The 24,716-nt window shown below is 43.4% G+C and overlaps 1 protein-coding gene across 1 annotated transcript in view; it reads left to right on the top strand.

The window, feature by feature from the left end:
- The window catches only part of TCAIM (T cell activation inhibitor, mitochondrial), a 35,567-nt gene extending 22,635 nt beyond the window's left edge, over window positions 1-12,932 (top strand). The window contains exons 5-10 of the mRNA XM_006893054.1: window positions 1,877-1,999; window positions 4,711-4,808; window positions 5,067-5,158; window positions 7,819-8,051; window positions 9,807-9,938; window positions 12,692-12,932. Of these exons, the coding sequence (XP_006893116.1) occupies window positions 1,877-1,999; window positions 4,711-4,808; window positions 5,067-5,158; window positions 7,819-8,051; window positions 9,807-9,938; window positions 12,692-12,932 (919 nt within the window). The remainder of the gene's footprint in view (window positions 1-1,876; window positions 2,000-4,710; window positions 4,809-5,066; window positions 5,159-7,818; window positions 8,052-9,806; window positions 9,939-12,691) is intronic.
- Window positions 12,933-24,716: the final 11,784 nt, after the last annotated feature.

Below are 24,716 nucleotides of genomic sequence, written 5' to 3'. Positions count from 1 at the left end.
ACTCCCACAGAGCAGCTCAGGGGTTCAGACCTTTCGGCTCCCACCTGACCCTTTATTCCACCAGGGCTCTTTCCTTGAAGGGCACCATGTTCCATTTCTGACCAGTGCGCCTCCTGCAGAACCACCCCTAGTCTGTCCGTTGCAGATTGTGTGTTGCCATGACACCGGACAGGTTTCAGAAGAGCTTCCAGAGCAAGTGAAACTAGGAACAAGACCCGGTCATCTAGTACTGAAAATTAGCCACAAAGAACCTCACGGAGCAGAGTTCTGTTTTCACACCGTTGGCATCGCCATGAGTCTGAAGCTAATAAATTGCAGCTGTGGTTTTTTTTGCTAGTTTATTGTTGTTGTTGCTGTGAGCTGTTGTTAACTGGATGTGAAAGAAAACAGGGACACGAGAAAATGAACTCTGAAAAGGAGGAAGGTTTAGGCAGAGGTCCTCTCACCACTTAGCACTGTGAAAAGGCCCCTTTCTCTGTCTCCCAATGGTTTTCATTTAGTTTAAGCCAAAAATAATAAAAATAAATTCGAAATCATGAGACTATAGTTTCCTTATACTTAAGTGTTGTCAGCATAACAATGGGTGAGCTTTTTATCTTTAAACTAAGACCAGAGTTCTCCGGTGGGAGCCCAGGAGGAAACTTCTGTTTGGAGAGGGCATCCAGTATCTCCTCCACAGGGACTGGGCAGAATTCTCTGTTTGCACAGGGTGCTCAGTCTTGCCTGGACTCTGATCTCAGCAGCCACCCAGCTAGCACTATACCAGGCCATCTAGTGTACCATCAAGTCAGAGCCAACTCACAGCTCAACCTCCAGAGGGTTTTCAGAGGCTGTAAACTGCCCAGAAGGAGATTGCCCACCTTTTACCTGTGGAGCAGTTGGTGGATTCGAACCCTATACCTTTTGGTTGGTATCTCAACTTCTTACCATTAAGCCACAGGAGTTCCATTGATTCATTACTACTTATTAATTTTTTTAAAAGGCAAGTGAAAATATATAATTTCTCAGTTATGGACACACAAAATATGGTATATTCCTACATTGGAGCAGTGTATGACCATATTTAACCATAAAAAGGTACAAACTGTTGTCGGTTGCGCATAAAAAAAACCATAATGCTCAAGGCAGACTATTTTTTATTAGTTAAACTAAAGGATTGATTTTAAAATGACTTGAGGGGATATTTGTCGGTCCAGGTTTAAAGATATCTTAGGATACTAACGTTACTAGTAAAGATACTAACGCATCTTTAACGTTAAAGGTGTGTGCACCCTTCATAGCTCTAGGAATTCTGAATTGCGGAAGAAATGTGAAATTGTGTTGTACGTTTCTCCTCTTTTGATTAAGATTCTTCCATTAATCTATCTTGTTCTGATGCCGTGGCAAAGGAGACATTTGTTCATTGAAGCAATTCGCCACACATTCCATATTCAGATGTCAGTAAGAAGTTTTGAAATGTCCTTAACCTTAAAAAATAATAATAATAATATGGTATCCCCTTCTCTGGAAATCTAGTGACAAGTTGGTGTCATTGAAATTTAATTTTATTAAATCAGTTATAATAACTTGAGTATTAAGACTGAAACACTTCAAGTTTTTTGTTCATTGGGTCGCTATGAGTCGTGCTCAACTCAGCAGCAATTAGCAACAACTACAATGTTATTTAATAGGTTCTTGCAGTTTTCCAAGCAATGTATTTGTGAATATAGATGCTTATCCTTCATGAATAGATTTGGTAGAACATAATTTGGTGAAAATTTTATTGAAAACTCTAATTTGATTTGGGGCTTATTTTCAGATAATGCACATCTTAGTAGTAGGAATTTTGGTATCATAGTTAGTATTGGTACAAATCTTTCCATTTTTTCCTTTGTAGATCCTGGCTAGATAGCAATGAAAAAAGTGCCATTAAAAAGCTGAGGGAGAGTTTGCCACTTAGGAAAGAACTTGATCGTCTGAAAAGTGAACTCTCTCATCAGTTGCAGCTCTCAGATATCAGGTAATAGACTGTGTTTAGAGATTAAAATAAATAAGGGTCATGTTGCCTGTTGGTGAAACTTTCAGCACCCAAGTATTTGCATCTTTAATGTTAATTATGCTAATAAAGAAATATTCTTCAATTATCTTCTTAGGAAAGCTATCTGTGTAAGAAAACATCAATTACTTGTTGAAAAGATTGAAGCAAGACTTAAATGCTGAGATTTTTGGCATAGTAATTAATTATTTTGAGTGATAAATTTATAAAAACATGTATCTTTTTCCTTACACATAGTATAAAAGTAATTATGCCTGCATCGTGTGAGTTTGGTATAAAAGAATCTAAAAAAAGAAAAGCAAAGGGTAAATTATTCAAAATGGTGCATTTGCCTTGAATTAAATATCTCAAAATATAGACTGATTATCCAAATATTCTTAATATTTCATCATATTTTAAATGGCATATATTGATAATAAATAGCAAAGTAAAAATGAGTAGTAAGATAAAATATGGAGGGGAGCTCTGGTGGCCTAGTGGCAAGGAGCTGCAACTACAATCCCAGAGGCACATGGTTCGAAGCCACCAGATGCTCTGCCGGGGAAGGAGGGACAATCTCCTCCTGTACCAGTCAGATCTGATTTGACGGTACATGCACACAAAAATAAAAAAATAAATAAAATAAAATATGGAAAAATAGTTTAAAGAGATGTTATGCCCTTTAGTTCTAAGTGATATGTCCTGATTTTTAAAATATATTAGAAATAGAACTATATAAAAATATATGCTGAGGGGGAGGAAAAATGTACGCTAAAATTTATTTTTAAAAATAGAGTTAAGGATTTGTAAAACTGAATCTACCTACCCATAAAGGTACTTACTCCCTGTTAAAAAACCAGCTTTTCTGTGGTTGATAATCAATAGCAACATTTTAAGATAAACTAATATTTCAGAAAAAGACCTTTGGATGTGGAATATCTGAGCTCTTTGATCTCTAGTGTGCAGAACAAGCTTTGATTTAGAGATGTTTGTCCTGCTCCTTAGTCAAGTAACATAGACTTTTCTAACTACTAAAACTAAAATTGTAAGGTTGTTTTTTTAAAAAAGGAACATAACAGCTTATAAAATAAATTCGTGTGCATGAAAAAACTTTTTTCTAGTATACATTTTTTTCTTTTTTGTTCTAGTATATTTTTTTTTGAAATTTTTTTTGTGTGTGTGTGCGTGTACCGTCAAATCAGATCTGACTGGTACAGGAGGAGATTGTCCCTCCTCTCCCGGCAGAGCATCTGGTGGATTCGAACCATGCACCTCTGGGATTGTAGTTGCAGCTCCTTACCACTAGGCCACCAGAGCTCCCCCTAGTATATATTTTTAAATGTCTGTTAAAGCTAACTAGAAATAGGAAAATGAAAATATTTCTTAAACATAAAAAGACATTAACATATCTACAATTTTATAGTTTTGTGGAGAAATTTCCCATATCTAATATGGTAAATATCAGCAAATGTACCACATAAATAACATTTCATTGAGATTTTCTATTTTTTTTTAAGAGTGTAAAGGGTCCCGAGACCAAAATGTGTAAGACCATAGGCAGAAGACTCCACTTATATAAATCAGAAAAATTAAGGGAGCTCTGGTAGCCACTGGCAAGAAGCTACACTGTAATCCCCAAAGTACATGGTTCAACTCCACCAGATGCTCTGCTGGAGAAGGAGGGGCAATCTCCTCCTGTAATGATCAGATCCAATTTTATAGTACACAAACACAAAATAATAATTTTTTAAAAATCAGAAAAATTATGACTAATCACATCATTTTTACTTTTAAACAGCCTGTGTGGGAGACCATGTATTAAGAAAACACCACTTAATACTTTAGCTCTTAAATATATTAAATTATAACTAATCAAAATTCATGTTAATTCTGAAATATCTCAGTTTTTGAGTTGTGAGTTAGAGGGATAAATTTTTCTTTGATCCTTTTCATTTTATCAGAAATGACTTTCACAAGAATCAGTGTGAGATGAAGTAGAGACCTGAGGGTTTTGAGTGCCTGGCTCCGTCACATATCTTTTCTCACGTGATTCACACTCCATGTAAAGTAGGAAATGCCCCCATTTTTCACCATGAGCAGAAAGCTATAGTAACGTTAAAGCAGCTCGCTCAGGGACAGGGGGTTAGTAAGTTGTAGAGGAGGACCGCAAGCTGCATTTTCTGAACATCATTAAGTCCAGCGAGGCCCCGGTGGTGTTGTGTGGACAGCAGGTTGCATTTTGTTGCTAAAATGTAATATTCATAAAATTAGACAATTCCATGTCGTAAAAATCATTTCCTGTAGTATGAAAAAGAATCTGATAAACCTAATTGGCACCCTTAATTAAGACATAAATATAAAACAAAACCTTTATTATTTTACAATATGCATGAATGAGAAAAAGAGTCTTGTTTCACTTTTCCTATTTTGTCCTTTTCTTTTGAATATTGTGCATTTACTTCTTTAAAAACTCTGGGCACAAGTCATAATGTCTTTGGCATATCCTAGTAAATAAGTCGGGTTTTGTTTGGTTGCATCTTGAAAACTCAGCTAGTTTGGAGAGCTGAAGTCAGTTTAAAACATGCTGTGTGCCTCCTTCAGAAAGAAAAGACTTTGTGGACCGCAATTCAGCAGTTTGCCTGCTTCCTCCTTCAGGGAGGCTGGCTGCTAATGGCCTGTGTGCTCTGTTGGCCTAGGTGGCAGAGGAGCTGGGGGATCGCCCATCGCTGTAGCCAGCTGCATAGTTTAGGCCGATTAGCACAGCAGAACTTGGAAACTCTTAAAACTGCAAAAGGTAAACGTCATCCAATATTCTTCTCAAATATCACCTCCAAACTGTAGGGGCAAACAAAGTGTTCAAAGTCTTTTCAGAGATGAACCTTCTCACAACTGAATGTTTAAATCTTTGAAAAACGCAGTGACATAAAATTCTCCTTTAAACTTCTACTGAATTTAATCCTTTATTTCCACACTAAATTTATGTGTTTATTTGCACAACTGTCAAAAGACTGCTGCCTCTCTGGACAGTGACCCATGGATTTGTCACCCCCAGGATGCACACTGATATTTACAGACCGGTCCGGGATGAGTGCCGTGGGCCACGTGATGCTGGGGACAATGGACGTCCATCATCACTGGACAAAAGTAAGAAAAGGCTGAAAACCAAGGGCATGCCTTTGAATTGTGGCCAGTGAACTTCTTTTTAAAACGGTGAATGATACCATGTCATGAACTAAAGGAAATATTTGTAATTATCACTTCCTCTGTTCTCAAAGGAGATGTTTGATGCCATGTAGTTAAACTTCCTTAAAGACACCAGTGAGAAACTACAGTCACATTAGCAAGCCTCCCATCGTCCTCTGACAGGTCCTCGTGGCCCTTGGTAAACCTCCCATTCCTTCTGCCCCTCTACCTGCTGGTCTGCTTTCTCTCACTGTAAATTAGTGTGTACTTTCCAGGGTTTTGTGTAGCTAGAATCAGACGATATGCTCTCTGGTCAGTCTTCACTCATCATAATTATTTTGTGCTTGACCGATGTTGTCATATACATCAAGAGTTCATTCCATTTTATACCACATCAAGCATCATTGGACTGTAAATGTTTTTGTCCATTCTCCTGTTGATGGGAATTGTGTTTTTTTCCATTTTTGACAGTTCACAGAAAGATGATGAGAACTTTTTGTATACAAGTGTCTGTGTGCGTATATAATGCCTTGTCTGTAAGAAGATGTCTGGATCATATGATACACAACAGATTACATTTAACTTATTTTAAAACTGTCATGGATGGTCATCTTTTACATTTTAGCTGTCCTGTTTGGAAGCAGGAGTGGCATCCACTTCCTAAATAGCCTGCCTCCGGAAACCCTATGAACTTTGATAAATGTCAATAGTTGTAGAGGGTCTTCAAGCTTTTTGTTCATAGGGTTGCTATGAGTCTTGTTTGACTCGAAGACAATCAACAACAACAACATTGGAACTCAGTGAACTAGGAGAAACAATGAACGTTATACAAATGTTCAGGTCTTTCATTCATAGGGTCGCTATGAGTCGTGTTTGACTCAAAGGCAATCAAAAACAACAACAACAACAACATTGGAACTCAGTGAACTTGGAGAAATGATGAGAGTTATACAAGTGTTCAGGTCTTCTGTTCATAGGATCACTATGAGTCATTTACAACTCAACAGCACTTAACAACAACAACAACATTGGAGGTGTGAGGAGCCCTGGTGGCACAGAGTGTGTTGTGTCGGGTGGTGTGCCACCCCATGGGGAAAAGACGAGGCAGTCTACTCCCATAGATTATCAGCCTCGGGGACCTGACAGCTGTTTGCTGTGAGTCAGCACTGGCTAGACATCAGTTGGGTTTGGGGCTTTTTTTGTTTGTTTTGGGGGTTTTTTAAAATTTTATTTCATTTATTTTATTGTGGAAAAACTTGTAAGGGGTCAGTTGGGGTTTTGTTGAGTTTTTTCCTCAGGGGATCTGTGTGACATTTCACAGTGGTTTAATCTGCGTTTCTAAGTAATGATGTTGAGTGTCTTTTTCACTCGCCTCTTTGCCACCCACATGCTTCTTTAGTGGTATGTCTGTTTAAATCTTTGCTCCTTACCCTAGTTCTTAATTAAATTGTTGCTTTCAAATTATGGAGTTGGAGGGTTCTTTGTGAGTCTAAATACAGGAATTTCTGTTTAGAATCAGCTGTGTGATTTGCAAATATTTTTCCCCATTCTGGGACTCATCTTTTCACCCTCTTAATTTTGCTCTTCAAAGGGTGGAAGTTAGTTTTATTGTTTTGGGTTTTATTTTGATAAAGTTCTGTTTTATTCATTTTTTTCTTTCATGGATTGTATTTTTGCTATGTTGTCTAAGAAGTATTTGACTAACCCTATGTCACAACAATTTTCTACTCTATTTTCTTTGAAAACTTTCATAATTTCAGGGTTCTTAGGCCTATGACTCCTTTTGAGTTAATTTTTGTGGATAGTAGAAATACAAATCTAAGTGGTTTGGGTTTGGTTTTGGTATCTAATAGTTAATTGTTGCAACATCATTTCTTAAGAAGCTGTCCTTTCTCCACTAATTCCCTTTGCTCTTTCTCAAATATCAGTTGTCTAAATAGGTGAGGATCTGTTTCTCGAGTGTACACAATTTGTCCATCATTATACTAATATTGTTGTTGTTATGTGCCGTCGAGTCACTTGCAACTCATAGCGACCCTATGGACAACAGCCCTAAACTGTGCTCTATCCTGTGCCAATCTCACTGCCTCTGACACATCCATCCCGATTACCCCAGTCACTGAATCAATCCACCTCATAGAGGGTCTTCCCCTCCTGCGCTGTCCCTCCACTCTGCTCAGCATGATGGCCCTCTCCAAAGACCTGTCTCCTTACAACATGTCCAAAGTATGTCAGGCGAAGCCCCAGAATCCTTGCCTCCAAGGAGCAGCCTGGTTTAACCCTCTCCAGGTTGAATCTGTTTGTTTTCTTGGCAGTCCATGGTACATTCAGTACTCTTCTCCAGCACCACTTAGAAATTATTTTCATTGAAGCAGATTTCTTTTTTCTGTAGCTCTTTATTATCTAACTAAGAATTCCTCATATTTTCAGTATTGTATTTGAACATTAGTATTTTCAATGTTATATTATCTTCTTCTTCTCTCTTACTTGAGCTTTCCTATAGGAAATTAATTTTGTGGAAAGAATCTTGTTGAAATTTTCAGATAGCATTCCTGGGAATTGAATGTTCTCAGTAACATAAAGGTGTGTATTTCTTTTTCTTTCTTCTTGTAAAATTGTAGCTTTTTGAAAGATTGCCAAGTTATTTTGACCTTCAGAGAAGGCTGATCCTTTTAGAAGACCAGATAAGCTATCTTCTGGGTGGCATCCAAGTCGTTTATGTTGAAGAGTTACAGCCGGTGCTGACACTCGAAGAGTATTACTCTCTCCTTGATGTGTTCTATAACAGACTGTTGAAAAACAGAATACCTTTCCATCCTCGAAGCCTGCGTGGTTTACAAATGATCCTTAACAGGTGGGTGTCTAAAACAGGAAGATTAAATAATAATAATCATAAAAATAAACCAGGAAGATTACTCTCATGTCTTTGTTTAAGTGGGCTGTTTGTCTGAATAGGTTCAATTTCTCTTATTTCTGTGTACAATTCTTAGAACTTAAGAAAAAGAACATTACCTCTTTTTTTTTAACATTACCTCTTTGGTCAGTAGTAGTACTCATTTCCACATTAGAAAAGCCACCATCAAAGGATTAAATCTCTGGAACATTTTGTGATTTTAAATCCACTTCCTGGGCAATGTCAGTCTTATGGAAAACTTTATAGCACTAAGCTCTTATTAAATCCATAACCATCATTTCTTTTGTGTACATAAAGTTTGCTAGCCACTGTGCTTAAATGTCAGTATACTTAGTACTACAAGCATTATAAGGAGCTTTGCACCAGATGCTCTGCTGGAGAAGGAGGAACGATCTCCTCCTGTATCAGTCAGATCTGATTTGACAGTACACACAAAAAGTAATGAAATTTAAAAAAAAAAAAGGAGCTTTAGTGACATAGTACAATCTTGTTGCCCATATGATCAGAAGGTCACAAGTTCAACTCCACCAGCTGCTCCAAGGAGAAAGATGGGCCATTTCCTCCCATAAAGATTTACATCCTTGACTAACCAATGAAAGGTCACACTATTATTTGGAATTGCCTAAATGGTAGAGGGGTTTTATGTACATTATATGCACTTAGTACGTAAGAGTTAATATTATGCAGGTCTCAAAACCGTACTAGTGAATACTATCCCCATTTCACAGATGAAGAAGGTCACAGAGCTAGGAAGTATGTGGTCATTCTGACCAAATATGTTTTTTGGGAAGTCAGCAAAAAGAAAAGTCAGTTTTTCTATATTCCTAAGGTATATCTCCAGTAGATTTCTTTCTTCACTTTTTTTTAAAATTATACTCGTTTATTTACAAAATTCTAAAACACTGTTTTTCAGACCAGATTCTTCCAATTTTCCTCACCACCCCTCCATGAAAATGTGCAACCACATGATTAACCCCCACCCCCCAACCTCCCACACACGCTCACACGCTCATCCCTCGGCTTCCACCCTCCCCTTCTTTGATCCTTATACTCATTCTACAATAATAGTTTTATACAGTATTTGTCCTTGTGGGACTGAGTTAGTTCACGCAGCATAATGCTCTCCAGTCCCTCCAAAGCTAGGTAATAATTTACAGAATCATTGCTCCTGTGTGCCACATAGTATTCCATTGTATGAATGTACCATAATTTCTTAATCCATTCGATTGTGGTTGGACATCTGGACTGTTTCCATCTTCTTATTATAGTGAATAATGCTACTGTGAACATTGGTGTACAAGTCTCCGTTTGTGCCTCAGTTCTCATTTTCTCAGGATATATTCCAAACAGTGGAATAGCTAGCTTGGTCATATGGAGTTTCTATGTTCAGCTTCCCCAAACAGTGGAATAGCTAGCTTGGTCATATGGAGTTTCTATGTTCAGCTTTTTGAGGAAGCATCAAACTGCCTTTCAGAATGGTTATAACCTTTACAATCCCACTAGCAAATGTATGAGCGTTCCTATCTCGCCACATCCTCTCCAACATTTATTACTTTCTACCCTGTTAAACTTTGCCACTGTTATTGGAGTGAGATGGTATCTCATTCTTTTTTTAGTGACTCAGAATCATTCTCTTGGAGAAACAGGTGAGAGAGAATTACTGTATGCTTAAAGTTACCCTATGCTTAATTTCAGTGACAGATACGCTCCCAGCTTGCATGAACTCGGGCATTTTAACATCCCAGTCCTCTGCGACCCAGCCAGCCTCCAGTGGTTCATTCTCACCAAAGCCGAGCAGGCAAGAGAGAATCTGAAGAAAAAGGAAGAGTGAGTACTGCTGCCCTGGCTTACATCCTTCAGTGTCATGTTTAAGGGTCAGGGATTCAGCTGATGAACACGGGACGTTCTGATTGTATGAAACTTGGGCAGGTTACTTGTTTGGGAATCTCTTGTACTTCTTTATTCCCCACCTTGTTCTGCAAGAGATTTGACAAGGCTGGTCTGTAAATATGGTAACCTTCTATAGCGATACTACCCTGAATGCTTGCAGTGTCATCTCCAAGTATAAACTCAATCTTATCAACATCTGCCTCAGTTTTAGAAAGATTTCTTATTTTTTTAAAATTAATCTCAAAATGAAAATGTCAGAGATGGAGCAGACTGGTCACCAGGGGGAGAGGAAAAAATCTATTACTACATATTCTGGGGCATGTTGCTAGGAGAAGCTGTTCCTTGGAAAGGGACATGCTGCTTGGAAAAGTGAAGGGTCAGCAAAAGAGAGGAAGATCCTTGGCAAGAGAGATTGACAGTGACAGCAGCAGTGGACTCAGGTGTGTCAGAGATTGTGAGGATGGCACAGGAGAGGACAGGGTTCAGATCTATTGTCCATCATGTCACTATGAGTTTTATTTGATGGCTGCAGAGCGTCAAGGACTGCAGCCTACAATATGGATTGAGGCTCAATGTCAAGAAGACAAAGATTCTCACCACTGGACCAATTGGCAGCATCAGGATGGATGGTGAAGAGATTGAGATTGTACACAGCTTTAGTTTGCTTGGCTCCACAGTCAACAGTCTTGGCACCAGCAGCCAGGAAATTAAAAGGCGCATTGCCATGGGAAAGTCTGCTGTTAGGGACCTCTCCAAAGTACTGAAGAGCAGTGGTGTCTCTCTGGAGACTAAGGTGCATCTGATACAGGCCATGGTCTTCGCAGTCACCTGTTATGCATCAGAGAGTTGGACAATGACCAAGGAGGATAGAAGGAGAATTGATGCCTTTGAGCTGTGGTGCTGGAGAAGAGTATGGAGAATACCATGGGCTGCTAGGAAAACAAACAAATTTGTCCCGGAAAGGGTCAAACCAGGTGGCTCCTTGGAGGAAAGGATTCTGAGGCTCCGTCTAACATACTTTGGACATGTTGTGAGGAGACACAAGTCCTTGGAGAAGGACATCATGCTTGGGAGGGTGGAGGGACAGCGCAGGAGAGGAAGGCCCTCTATGAGGTGGATTGATTCAGTGACTGGGATAATTGGGATGGGAGTGTCAGAGACAGTGCGATTGGCACAGGACAGAGTGGAGTTTAGGGCTGTTGTACATAGGGTCGCTATGAGTCGCAAGTGACTCAACAGCACATAACAACAAACAACAACAATAAGAACAACTGGATGGATTGATCTTTAGTGCTATCAAGAAAGCCTCATTCCTGTCTTAATTAGATTGAGAAGGAATTTTAAAAGAAAAACATCATTTTCGTTAAAAAGTAGTCCCGTTTCTGTGTCTTCTGTATCTCTTTGAAGGAATCATTATAGCAAACTATTTCCTGTTTCTTATCAAAGTGCTGCTTGGTTCTCTCTTATATATATATACTATGAAGAAAGGAGAGTGTTTTCTTCCCAAATGGGTTCTTTTTCTGAAGATAATGCCCAAGGAGATTTCGTAACCATGAGTTCATTCATTTATATAGTCATCGTAAACTGTGAAGCTGTGTGTCGGCAGCTGGGGGGAGTGCCGTTGAGAGTAAGATGGAGAAAGCCTCCTCTCTCTTATCTTGGAGTTTGTTTGTAGTGGGAGGCTTGGGGGTGACAGGTATATCAAGGGAGCAGACAGTGGGAGTATGTCAAGTAGTGTTGAGTTGCCCTGGGGACAGGAGCAGGAAGGAGCTGGCTCAGAGACTTCCCAGGAGGAGAGAGAAAGAGAACAGGGATGTGGAATCTGAGATCTGTGGCAACTTTTTCAGCAGCGTGGTGGTAGAAGCAATCTGATTCCTTCTTTTTCTTACCTTGTTGCCTTCAACATCCACAGATTTCAAAAAAGCACTAGTGTAAAATAAAGAGGAAAAAGTGTGGCAACCCAAGGAAACCCTGGCAGCCATCCCTTAGTTATCCTAAGACTGTTGTAGAGCGTATTGAAGGGGCTGCTTCTCCAGTTGGCTTGTGGAGCATTATTAATAATTTTAATGATTAATATATAGAGAATGTAGAGTTTTTACTTTTTTTTATACTGCAAGTTGGTGTGAGAACATAAATACTTTAAAGGTGGATGTGTGCCCTCAGGTCAGAACCAATTCATAGCTGACCACCGGGGCGGGTTTTCAGAAGCAGTGAATTCATGGGAGATCGCCTATCCTCCTGCGGAGGATTCAAACCACGTGCCTTTGGGATTGCAGTGCAGCACCTTACCACTAGGCCACCAGAGCACTCTACAAAATACATATAAATTGAATTAGCTAAAAGTGCACCATGCTACAGAACTAGCTGGAGCACTGCAGTACTCCCTCTGGACACCAGGGTTTCTGCTGCAGCCTGGATTTCTGGGTTTCGCGTGGTAGACCAGATCCTGCTTTGATGTGCACTCAGTGTACTTCTTTGAAACATTCTCTTCCCCTCTCTTAGAATAAATATGTTCATGCCTTCAAACCCAGATGAATTACCATCAAGTCCATGCTGATTCCTGGCAACCCTGTGTGTCTCAGACTAGAACTTAACTCCCTGCACTTTCAGTGACCACTATGTCTTTCTGCTCTTAACCTATTGGGTTTTTAAGTTATCACTGATGGCAACATTATTTTCTAATACAACAGGTTAAAAGTTATTGAAAATGAATTGATAAAGGCTTCAACAAAGAAGTTCTCCCTGGAGAAGTTATATAAGGAGCCCAGCGTTTCCAGTAAACAAATGGTGGATTGCTGTAAAAGACTTCTTGAACAGTCATTGCCTTACCTCCATGGGATGCATCTCTGTGTGTCCCATTTCTACTCTGTCATGCAAGACGGCGACCTCTGTATTCCTTGGAACTGGAAGGATGGAGAAGCTGCCAAGTAACACAGAAGTCAGTATTCTCTTTTCACGAAAAGAACAAAAACACTGTTAAGTGAAACTTATTTAAGTCCATAATTTGATATAAACAGTATTATTATATGTGTTACAAGAACAGAGTTTCTAATTGCTGCTTTGAAAGTAGACATTTTTTAAAGAAATCCATTTCTACTAAGAACCTTGTTTTTTAAAATGTTTTATCTTGATGTTACGATGTTTCTTATCTGATTGGTAAGCCCAGAAAAAGAACATAGAAAGAACCTATTTTCCATGATACATAAAGGAAGGGTACTGCAAGAGTAAATACTTATTTTTATACGAACGAATGTTGGCTAGAAGCTGGGCAAGGGCGTGAGTATTAGCAGGTCTCATATTCAGCGTAGCTCTGAATAGATATAAATGAGAGCTCTATCTCATTTCCACATGTGACGTAAACTTCAAAAGGCAACTTTATAGCTGCATCCTGTGTATTTACACATGCAGTTGGCTTGCACTCATTAGTGCCCGTTTGAAGTCCAAAGCAGATGAGTGATGGGCAGCAAATTTCACTTAAGAAAAGAACACTCATTGCCCCCCAAGACAGAGCCAGTTCATAGCCGAGCCTCCAGTTGATTATCAGAGGCTGTAAATTTCACAGGAGGAGACTGCCCATCTTTCTCTGAGGAGCTGCTGGTGGCCTCGAACCGCGCAAGAGACCCTCCCTTTGGTTTAGCAGTACAGCTCATTACCCACTGGGCCACCTGAGCTCCCTAAGGAAAGGAACAGAAGGAGAGGGAAATGAAATGAATGAATTTGTGGTGTCAGCATTGTTGTAAACAGTGTGAAACCACTTTATTAAAACAGCTTCACTAGCAAGGAATTTAGGCTTAAAAATAATTTGTAACTGTTAGTAGCTCGTTGATTTTCACAAGCAAACACTAGCCTAGTTCCGAGAGTTCCAATATGAGGTCAAATTGAAATGGTTCAAGGTTGCTGTCACTCCTCCCACCCCATCTCCCTGTGCCAACCAGTGTTCGAAACCTTTGTGTTGCTGTGACGGGATCCAAGGGCCTCAGGGCCTCAGGTCTTTGTGACTGGCTGGATTTCCCAGTGGTTGATTGTGTCCGTAGTGGAGCCGACCGCCCTCGTTCGTCTCTTGGATCCACTGTTTCTCATCTGGAGACATTTCCCTCCAGGGAAGGTTTTAACCAGATGCCAAGGCTCTTCAGCTTCTCAAGGAGAGAAAAACAGTCCTGGTCTGGGACAGAGTTATTGCTATAGAAATCAAAGGGGGGGGGGGGTTTACTCCCCCATGCACTAGAAAATAAAGGCTGTGTTTAAACCGTTTTCAAGATATGTTTTAAATTAAATATATTTAGAACACTGGTTATTTTTAAAATTCAAATATGTGTTGAAAAGTTCAGTTGATTTGTAATTCTTGTCATTTGTGCATATTGTCCTCTGAGCATGTGCCTAGCAACTGTACTTCAGTTTTTTATCTAACGTGGCCAATGCTTGTGACCTAGAAACATTTGCCAGAGCCAAATAATGGTGTGGAAAAATTCCTTAAAGATTCTCTAGGAAAACTGATGATAAAGTTCCGTTTGGGTGGTGTGATTTCTAAAATCAACTAAATAGATTCTAAACTGTAGACTCTTCAGTATTATGTTTTGAATTGAATTTTGTCTCAGTGCTAATTCTTAATATAATAAATAATAGCTGTACCAATCAGATACTTTTATTTTTCTATTGTTAATCATTAACAGTTCTACACATTAACAGGAAGTTACACGAAGTGTGTAACCTGTACATACTTATTTCCCCCTCCTGTCTGGAAGCTTGTTGTGCTGTGATGGTCATTGTGACACCAGAAGATGTACCACCGGTATTTCAAATACTAGCAGGGTCACCCCAAGAGGACAGATTTCAGCAGAACTTCCCAACTAAGATGAGGAAGAAAGTCCCGGAAATTAGCCAATGAAATCCTTAACAATCATAACAGCTGGTGACTAGTTTGGTTTGGACACATCATCAGGAGGTCCAGCCTAATCACGAAAGTTGCAGGGGTGGTTGTGTCCCTTTGAGCCTGAGCCCTCACAGCAGACTCTGCGGCGGGTTTTCAGAGGCAGGAACGGAGATTGCCCATCTTTGGCAGTTGCATTTGAATGGGCGCTATAACTAAGCCATCAGTCACTTAATATTGTTGTTGTGTACCATCAAGTTGGAACCAACCCATAGCTGACTCTCTGGTGAGTTTTTAGAGGGAGATGGCCCACCTTTCTCTCTTGCAGCAGCTTGTGGATTTGAACCGCTTGCCTTTGGATTGGCAGTGCAGCTTCTCACCATTAAGCCATCAGAAATCCCTAGAGTCACTGCATAGGATATCATACTTGATGACACAGAGCGCCAGCGAGGGTAAGGGACCGTCAGTGAGCCTGACGGGCACAACAGCACGACAGTAAACTCCCACATGCCAGCAGGTAGGAAGACCCCAGGCAACCTCACTGAATTTGGTGTTCTAATTGATAGCAGCCATCTACCTACCTCCTCACTTCCTCGTCCAACTTCTCTCTCCTAATGAAAAGAGGAAGTTCTACCTGCACACTGACACGTAGGATCAGACCCATATCGCTCTTCCTACAAAGCCTCAGGTGAGAACAGTGTGGGAGGAAACACCTGACCGCTCCCGGAATGGCTGCTGCTGGAGGCCTGGGACTGGCTTGCCTGTTGGCTCTGCTCCACCTGGGCCGGGTTCCTCTAGGACCAGCGCCCCACCCCACACTGGGGGAAAGCTTGCCTGCGGTCATCCACAGCCATCCACCTGGCTTGGGTACATGGCGGGGTCCTTCTTAACTGTCCGCTCTTCCCTGTGTTTCTGGGATGAGCTTCCTGCCAGCCTGAGCCTATCTGGGCTAGGGGCCAGTGACCAAAGTGAAGTTGGGGGAGGCCCCACCTGCCAGGCCAGAAGAGGAAGGGTCCTGAGTCCCCCATATAGGAAGGAGGAGCCCAAGAGCAAGCTCTGTCTGGTGTTCCGAGGAGCTGCGCCACTATGCTCCCCACACTCTGCCTCCAGCCGCCGTTGACAGTTCTTAGTCTGTGGAACAAATAGGATCTGGTCCAAAGCAATCACCCAGGACCACACTGTTGCCAAATACCAGGCTGTCCTCCCCACACTGCAGTTACACTTCATAAGGAGTGGTCACCCGTACACCCACGGCAGCACGGGCACCTCTGGACCACCTCCCTTCCTGACACCACCCTTCTGGGCGGCTCCTGCCGAACCCTGCTTATTCCCATTCCTGAGTTCTCTGATTGCGGATCAACTTGGGAGCTCCATCTTCATCCTCCTCCTCACTCATCACTTGCCCTGAAATACAGCTGGAACCTCTGCCTTGGAGCATGGCCACGTCCTGAGCCCTGGGCCTGCGGACCAGCACCTCCAAGCGACTCTGCCCAGAGGTCTCCTCAGAGCTCAGAAAAGAGGAAACAGCCAAGCACTCATCAAAGGATGAATAGGCAAATAAAACGTGGAACCAAAAAAATCATAAAGAATAATAACAAGGTTATGAAATAAATACAGAACTCAGATGTCTGGAAATACATAGATATAACAATGTCTGGAAGACATTATTCTCCATAAAACAGATCAACCACAAAAGAACAAATACTGTATGATACCACCTCTGTAAGTTCTGGGGGCTTAGTGGAAAGGAATTGCGCCAGCAACACGAATGCACACGGTTTGAATCCACAATCCCTGCGGTTCACGGCCTCTGAAACACAGTCCAGGATGATCCTGCTGGCCCTTCAGCCCTTACAGGCCTCCCTCAGTGATAATCACAGGAAAACCGGTGCTGCGAACGTGCGTGTTTTCTAGTGCCTCATGGCCGAGAGGATGAGGAAGGAGGTGTACGGGTTCCATTTCTCTTCCCAAAAGTGGGAGTGCTAGATCACAGGGTGTAAGCCCTTCAGAGGCACACGACCTTGTCTCTCTCCACCAGCAGTTGCTGGGATGAAGGCAAAGCCATCAGCTCCTGTACACATTACGGCCTCGCACACCCTCCAGGAGGCTCTGCTCTGTCCTCTGGGGTCGCTGGGGGTCAGAATCAACTTGGAGGCAGTGGAACTGGTGCGTGGGGAGACTGCTCAGTGGTGTTGTTGTTTGGGGATTGGTTGGTTTTTGCTCAGTGACATTTGAAACGACGTGGCAATGCCAGCCAGTCACCTTGAGCACATCAATTGTCATCTTTTCTCAGTGAGAATCTTAATTTTTCTGATTTATTTTTCTCATTGGTTTGGTGGGTTGGCTTTTTTTCCTGACTCACAGGGTTTTTTTTCCTGATAGCTATTAATAGCGCCTTTGAATTTCTCCAGATACTCTTTTTTTTTCAGGAACAATTCACATGATTATAGAAGCTATTAATGTAGCCAGTGCTGCTTCCGGAGCGCAGCGGTTAGCTTGAGCCCTGCCTGAGATTCTGGGCCTGTGGTTCGAATGATATTGGTGATTTTTTTTAATTGGTTTCCATTTAATTCTTCATACACATTTTGTTTCATAGCATTGCTTAAAATTGGTCACAGCCCCTTGTTACACCATCTCATCACTTCCTCACTGTCCCTTGCCTTCTGTTCACCCCACGCATCCATCTATGACTCTCTGCTCCCCTCTCTCCCTCCCAGCACCTTTAGTTATTATTACACTGGTCCTCAGGCAACAGAAAAGCAGCTAAAGCTTTTACATTTCTAGCCAATGATTCTATTTTTTGTTGAGCTTACACAAAGTTCTTTGTTTCCAAAAGCATAATTATTAGTGGTATAAATAGTTGGGGTTTTTTGTTGAGTTGTGTTTTTGTCTTGGTTTTTTTTTTCCAGACGTGGGTGAAGGTCACATGAGCTTCCATTGTGAAGTACAGTTTTATTTAACGTTGCACCAGCAATTCACATGTAAATCTGGGTCTGTGTTGTCATTTTCAAATTAACAAATAAAACTAAGTCAGGGCTCGTCAAGGGGGTGTCTAATAAAATCTGCTCTAAAGAAAGAGGAACCGGGGACTCCTGATTAGCAAAGATGGTGAGACTATGTCACATACATGGACATGCTGTCAGGCGGGGCCGGTCCTTAGACAAAGGACCTGAGATACATCATGCTGGAAAGGTAGAGTGTCAGCGAAAGGGAGGGAGGCATTGAACGAGATCGATTGACAGCAATGGGCTCGCAGGTGAGGATGGTGCAGGACAGAACTCAGAGCCGTTATTGAGGGCTTCACCTTGATGGCACCTCACAACAGCAACAAACAAAAGTTGCCCTTCACAACCACAGGTGTCCCACTTCAGCAATGTGCCGCGTGCCCATCATGCCCTCCAGCCGGCTCACGCAGCAGCGTGCAGGTGGGCTTCCTGTAGCCTGGCGGGGGCAGCAGCCTTCCCCTCAGGTGGGCTTCCTGTAGCCTGGCGGGGGCAGCAGCCTTCCCCTCTGTAGCGTTCCTCATGCCACAGGAGTTGTTGGGCACCATCCAGTCAGAGCTGACCCACTGGTGGGTTTTTAGAGGCGGTTAATCGCGTGGGGGGGCGATTGCTCATCCTCCCACAGAGCGGATGGTGGATTTGAACCTCCTGCCTTTGGGATTGCAGTGCAGCTTCTTGCCACTAGGCCACCAGAGCTCCCTGCAGCAGGAGTAAAGAAAGAGGTCAAGTAAAAGGGACAGAAGCTAAATTCCTTAAGAAAGTTGCAAGGGATGGGTGGGCTGGGGAAACCCCCTGTCACTTTCACCATTAACAATGGCACCCCACCAACATTTGCTGGGAGGAGGAGCCCTCAGGAGGCCAGGAGGTTGAAGAACAAAGAATGGGAACTGACATCTCAACCTAATGATGTGGCTGAAGTTACAGTGATAGGCTGAGCTCATCCAGAGAGGAAGGGGTACCCACAGGGGCCCCATCAAGTCCAGCGGAAGAAAGACAAAAGCCAGGGAGTCTCTCCCTTTGCACAGCAAGGGTTCTCTGCTAGTGGCCAGCCCAGCCCATCCGGGGCAGATTCAGGGCCCCACAACGAGTGGGGAGTGGGGCACAGTTACCAGGGGCCAGCTGCTGGCGGGGGGGACCACCTGAAAGACTAGCAGAAGTTAATCACCTACATGCAGCTGAGCTGATAAAAAAGACCCTCCCACAGGTGGGCACTTCCACCAGAGAGGAGAGGAAAGGTGGGCTTATCAGGTGGGCTGGGGCCAAGCTAAGGAGGGCTCTCCCCTTCCGAGGCAGCACGGGACACACAGCATCTATTAGGATTGACAGGGTGGTGACCCCAGGTCAGGAACAGTTGCTTAAAAGCTCCCAGGAATCCTAAATTGGAGCAGAATCTTGTTTCGAGATGGTGACATGAGAAACAGAATTTCATCTCAGAGAGTCAAGTCTGTGAGGAGGGTAGAAGGCCCAGGACAGGCCACACGGAGCCAAGCCACAAGGGCATCTGTGTGAGGAAGTCCTCGTCAAAGCCTTCCATGCTAGGAAATGAACCAGCCCTGCCTGCAAGGGGAGCACATCTCCACCTGTCGGTGAATGTTCTAGAAATGGCAAATGTACTGTGTGGGACCAGGTAGTGGCACTATTCAGAGGCAGGAACTCTTGAGGAAGGGCAAGGCCAGCACCAAAGGAATCTCCAGATTGGGCCTGTTGACAAAGGGGAGGGAAGTTGGTGCTATGGAGAAGTCTGGAATCTAAGTTGGGATAGGGCGAGAGAGGGTTGATGCAATACTGATCAGGTTGCTAGGAGACCCCAGCCTTCTAAGGCCTCTCCTTCACTCTGGCTCCTTTCACAGCCTCCTCCACGCCAGAATTTTCCAACAGGTGAACTTGCCTACCTTCCTACCTTTCCATTCCTTCCACACACAAGTTTCTGCTCAGACCAAACCTATCTGACCCAGCATCCCTCAATCCCCACTTGGTTTCGCCTGTATTCTTTCCCTGTTCATAGCCACTCCACTTATGGGAATCCCTGCAGGGATGCTGATTTCACTTGTGACTGTGGAGCCAGCAAGATGGGGTCCCACTGGGGCCATAGCAAGTCAGAACTTCATAGGATCTGCTGGCTGTCAAGGTTGCTGGTTAGGGTACTGGGTAAAACACCCCAGTTTCTCACAGGCAGCACTGTCACTGTGATAATCCTGATGAAGGCAAAGCAAAGGGTAAGGTCAAAGGAAAACAGCTCTAAACAATGTCCGTGTGCGTGTGCGTGTGTGTGTGTGTGTACACACACATGGAGAGTGGATGCTGAAGTTCAGGAAACTTGAACTTCAGCCCCTCTCTCCTAACAGCCCTGGTCATGTTCACAGAGTGTATTAGCTTCCTGCTGCTGCTGTAACAAACCAACAAGGATACAGATACTTAGAAAAAAAAATACCCATTTATTATCTCACAGTTCTATTGAGTCAGAAGTTTGGGGCTTGTTTAGAGAAGCTCAAGTCTAAAATCAAGGTTCTGGCCACCCCGAGTTCTTATCCTGATGCTTGGAGGGAGAATTGACTTTCCACCTGATTGAGTTTGTTGATAGAATTCATTTCCCTCTCCCCTCTTCCATGAGGACATTTCCCTCGTCAGGCCTGCAAGGGTCAACTCATTCCCTCATCTAGAATCGCTCACTTCTCTTCTGTTACCTCTCCAACTTCAGGCAGAGAAAATTTTCTATTTTAAGGGCTCATGTGATTGATTGGACTGGGCCACCCAGACATTCAGCTAGAATCTCCATAGTTTGAAGTCCATAATCATAATTAACACAGCTTTATCTGGGGGCAATTCTGATCACCACACATAGTAAAATGCAAGAGGAGATATTTTTTCCTAAGATTTGGCATTTTCTATTTGTTCATCGAAGACAATGTCAGACGCTCTTGTAGAGTATGAATAGTTGTTGCTTTTTTGGTACCATTAGCTTAAGGTGTGGTAACAGCCTTCTTAAGACTTTTCTGTGAAAGCATTGAATTGGTTAGAAAAGAACAGAAATTGTCAGAGACCATTTGCACATAATACTGCCCTATGAATTGTTACATACACAACAAACATACACACATCACACATAACATGAATATGTCTGAATTCAGCCAGGATGTAAAAATACTCTCCTTACACTCCTAGTACCAGCAGCCAGGAAATCAAGAGACGAATTGCATTGGGAAAGTCTGCTGTCAGGGACCTCTCCAGAGTACTGAAGAGCAACAACATCAGACTGGAGACTAAGGTGCACCTGATCTAGGCCATAGTCTTCACAATTGCCTGCTATGCATCAGAGAGCTGGATAATGACTAGGGATGATAGAAAGAGAATTGCTGGAGACTAAGTTGCACCTAATCTAGGCCAAAGTCTTCACAATCACTTGTTTTTTGTCAGAGATCTGGACAATGACTAGGGATGATAGAGAATTGATGCCTTTGAGCTGTGGTGCTGGAGAAGAGTGTTGAATATACCATGGACTGCTAGAACAAAAAGATTTGTCCTGGAGGGGGTGAAAACGGGCTGCTCCTTGGAGGCAAGGATTCTGAAGCTCCATCTGACATACTGTGGACATATTACAAGGAGGGATCAGTCCTTGGAGAGGGACATTATGCTTGGGGAAAAGGGAGGGACATCGCAGGAGAGGAAGACCCTCAATGAGATGGACTGATTCAGTCACTGGGGCAATGTGGGTAGGTGTGGCAGAGACAGTGAGGTTGGCACTGGATAAAGCAGGGTTTAGGGCTTTTGTACATAGGCTCGCTGTGAGTTGCAAGCTACTGGACAGCACATAACAACAACAAGAGTGTATTTGGCTAACTTTTAGGAGAATGTTTTTTTATTTCTTTGCATATAATAATTTGTTTACATTGTGTTTCATTCATGTTACAATCATTCATATATATTGTATTTTATATCATTAGTTATTACTGATACATACCTGTTATTACCCCATCTTTTCAAGTCCCCACTGAATCATTCTTATTCCTTCAAGAGAAGTTTTTCTTTTGAAACGATGATTTTAAACAAGACCCTAGAATTAGTCAGGACTGGCCTGGCTTGACCTCCAGCTGGGCCTGCTCCAGATTCGGGGAGCATTTCAGGAGCACTGGGACGGGTGTCTGTCTAGCTTGGATGCGGGTGTCCAGAAGTGGGCTGGTGGCTCTGTCTAGTCCACACAGAGCCTCCCCCGACTGAGGGGAAAGCATCTTGCTATCTCAGTTTTCTTCCTGCAGAGATGTCCAGAAATCCTTTTAGACAACAAAGGACAAGCCTGGATTCCTTTTTCTGGGTGAACGAGGTAACTGGAGAGGTCACCTATGTCACAGTGAAGACTGAGGCACCCAAAACTTCTCCCTCTTTGACTGTGAAGCCACGAGACAGGGCCAGCTCTCAGCATGGAGAAGGGCAGGCTGCTTCTTGGTTCAACACACCAGGACCGGGATCAAGGGCCGCCCCTCAGGCCTCTCCCTGGGGTCCACCCACAGACACTCACTTCATCGACTTCACCAACTCCATACCCTCTCTGGCAGCCGAAAGCCTGGCCAAAGCCATAGGCCCTGCTGGTGGCGCCTCAGAAACTTCCGTGTCCATCCCACCACTGGGTGGCACTCGGCTCCCATTGGGCCCCATGGTACCTGGACCTGCTTCATTCTCAGCAGCCGCTCAGCTCCGGCCCAGCCCTCCTGCCCCCTGGGTCCCTACTCGCATACTGGAAATGGTCTGACCCTGGAATAACTGATTCTATAAAGCCTGGAACCGTCTGCCTGGCCACCCTCTTAAAACACCCCTTTTAACCGCATCTTGGAACTCTTCCAAGAAGCCCCCCTGCCCATCCCAGGTCACCAGGACCCTCTGGTGGGCTCTTTGAGGGACAAGCCAAATGCTTTCACAAACAATAAAAATGCTATTAGGGTTTTCGCACTGATGTTGTTAAAGGACTTCTCTTATCTCCCATGTCATAACTGGTAATTATCCATACTTTCTTGGGTGGATCGACCCAGTTCTAACTTTGAGGAACCAGTAACATGTTTGGAGTTCTGGCAGAACCAGGTAGAGATTTCTTAGACAGGAACAAGCCAGAAGTGGCCTCTGTTCCAGGCCTGCTGTCCCTGCGGACAGGGCTGCGGGTGACGTGAGATGGGACAGCACTCCTAGATCCTGAGCATAAAGGTGATAGAGGGTCTTGAGGGAGATGGGTAGATGGGGTGGGGGGAATGAAACATGGCCCGCATCTGTGGCACAACCCACTGAGGAAAGTTCTCTGAGTTGGGAGGCAAAAGACCTGTGGATTTTTGGCCAGGCAACCTCGGGCTCTCTGGGCTTCTGACTCCTCCCTGCACAACACAGAGTAAAGCAGGCTTATCCACTAGGCCTGCCCAAGCATGTGGCTGGGACCTGTTTCACAGGACCCAAGGTTGAACTAGACATCGCTAAAAAGAGGGAAGTGGGAAAAGAGCTGGGCAGGGATTTCTTGTGGTGCTGGAGAAGAGTCTTAAACACACCATGGACCACCAAGAAAACAAATAAGTCTGTCTTGAAGAAACCAAGTTTCTCCTTGAAGGCTAGGAATTTGAAGCTCAGTCTCACATACTTTGGGCATATGGCCAGGAGGGGCCGGTCCTTGGAGAAGGACATCATGCTCAGAAAGGTGAACAGCACAGGAGAGGGAGACCCCGGGTGAGGTGGATTGACATAGTAACTGGGGCAATGGGGGTAGGTGTGTTGGAGTTAGTGAGACTGGCTCAGGACAGGGCAGGCTTCAGAGCTGTTGTACACAGGGTCATTATGAGTCACAGGCGACTCGACAGCACATAACAACATGACAGCCAAATGAAAGATGCATCTGATTCAGGCCATGGTGTTTCCAATCACTTGCTATGCATCTGAGAGCTGGACAATGAATAAGGACGACAGAAGAATTGCTGCCTTTGAGCTGTGGTGTAGAGGAGCACTGAACATCCCATGGACTACTGAAAGAATAAATAAATATGTCTTGGAGAGGGTAGAGCCTGAGTGCTCTTTGGAGGCAAGGATGATGAGGCTTCACCTCACATCAGATATATTGCTAGAAGGGGCTATTCCTTGGAGGAGGGACATGATGCTTGGAAGGGTAGAGGGGAAGTGAAGGAGAGGAAGACCCTCAACCAGGTGGATTGACATGGTGACTGCTGTGTGAAGATGGCACAGGACAGGGTGGGGTTCATAGGGTCGCTGAGTCATACTCAACTCGACAGCACCTAACAATAAGACAGATGGGATAGCACAGGATAGAGATGTGTGGTTCATAGGGTCACTATAAATGGGACGTGGCTTGAGGGCACCTGACAGTGCAGGTGGGAAAGGTAGAAGGTCATTGGCACAGTGCCTACAACCATGGGCTCGGGCACAGTGGAAATCAAGAGGACAGTGCAGGACAGGGGAGAATTTTAATAGGGTCACTGAGCCTGTATCCCACTCAGTGGCATTTTGGTAACAAGACAGTTGCCAGTCTAAGACCTCTGGGTTTCTAATCTGGAAAGCCAGCAGTGGGTGCACACCCCAAGCAGGTTGGGTAGAAGCGGGATCTGAGGATTCTGTACATAAAAACAAGGACCTTGGAGAAAACAAGGCAGAAACTTCCCCCCAGCCTGAGCTGCTGACAAGGGCCAGAGATAGGGAGCTAGGAATACGGAACTGTCTAACCTGTCTTGTCTCATCTCAAACTTGAAGACGAAGGTTCAGAGGGGAATGACTCGTCCAGTCCCACAGCTGTAAACCTCTGGTGGCTGAGCGTAGGAAGTGGTACTGCTGACCCAAAGGTGGCACGTTGGCAGTTCAAATCCGTCA

This window comes from Elephantulus edwardii, unplaced genomic scaffold (assembly GCF_000299155.1).
Source record: "Elephantulus edwardii isolate Elephantulus edwardi_28Jun2011 unplaced genomic scaffold, EleEdw1.0 scaffold00121, whole genome shotgun sequence".
Classification (NCBI taxonomy): domain Eukaryota; kingdom Metazoa; phylum Chordata; class Mammalia; order Macroscelidea; family Macroscelididae; genus Elephantulus; species Elephantulus edwardii.
This window is presented reverse-complemented; position numbering and strand designations above follow the sequence as displayed.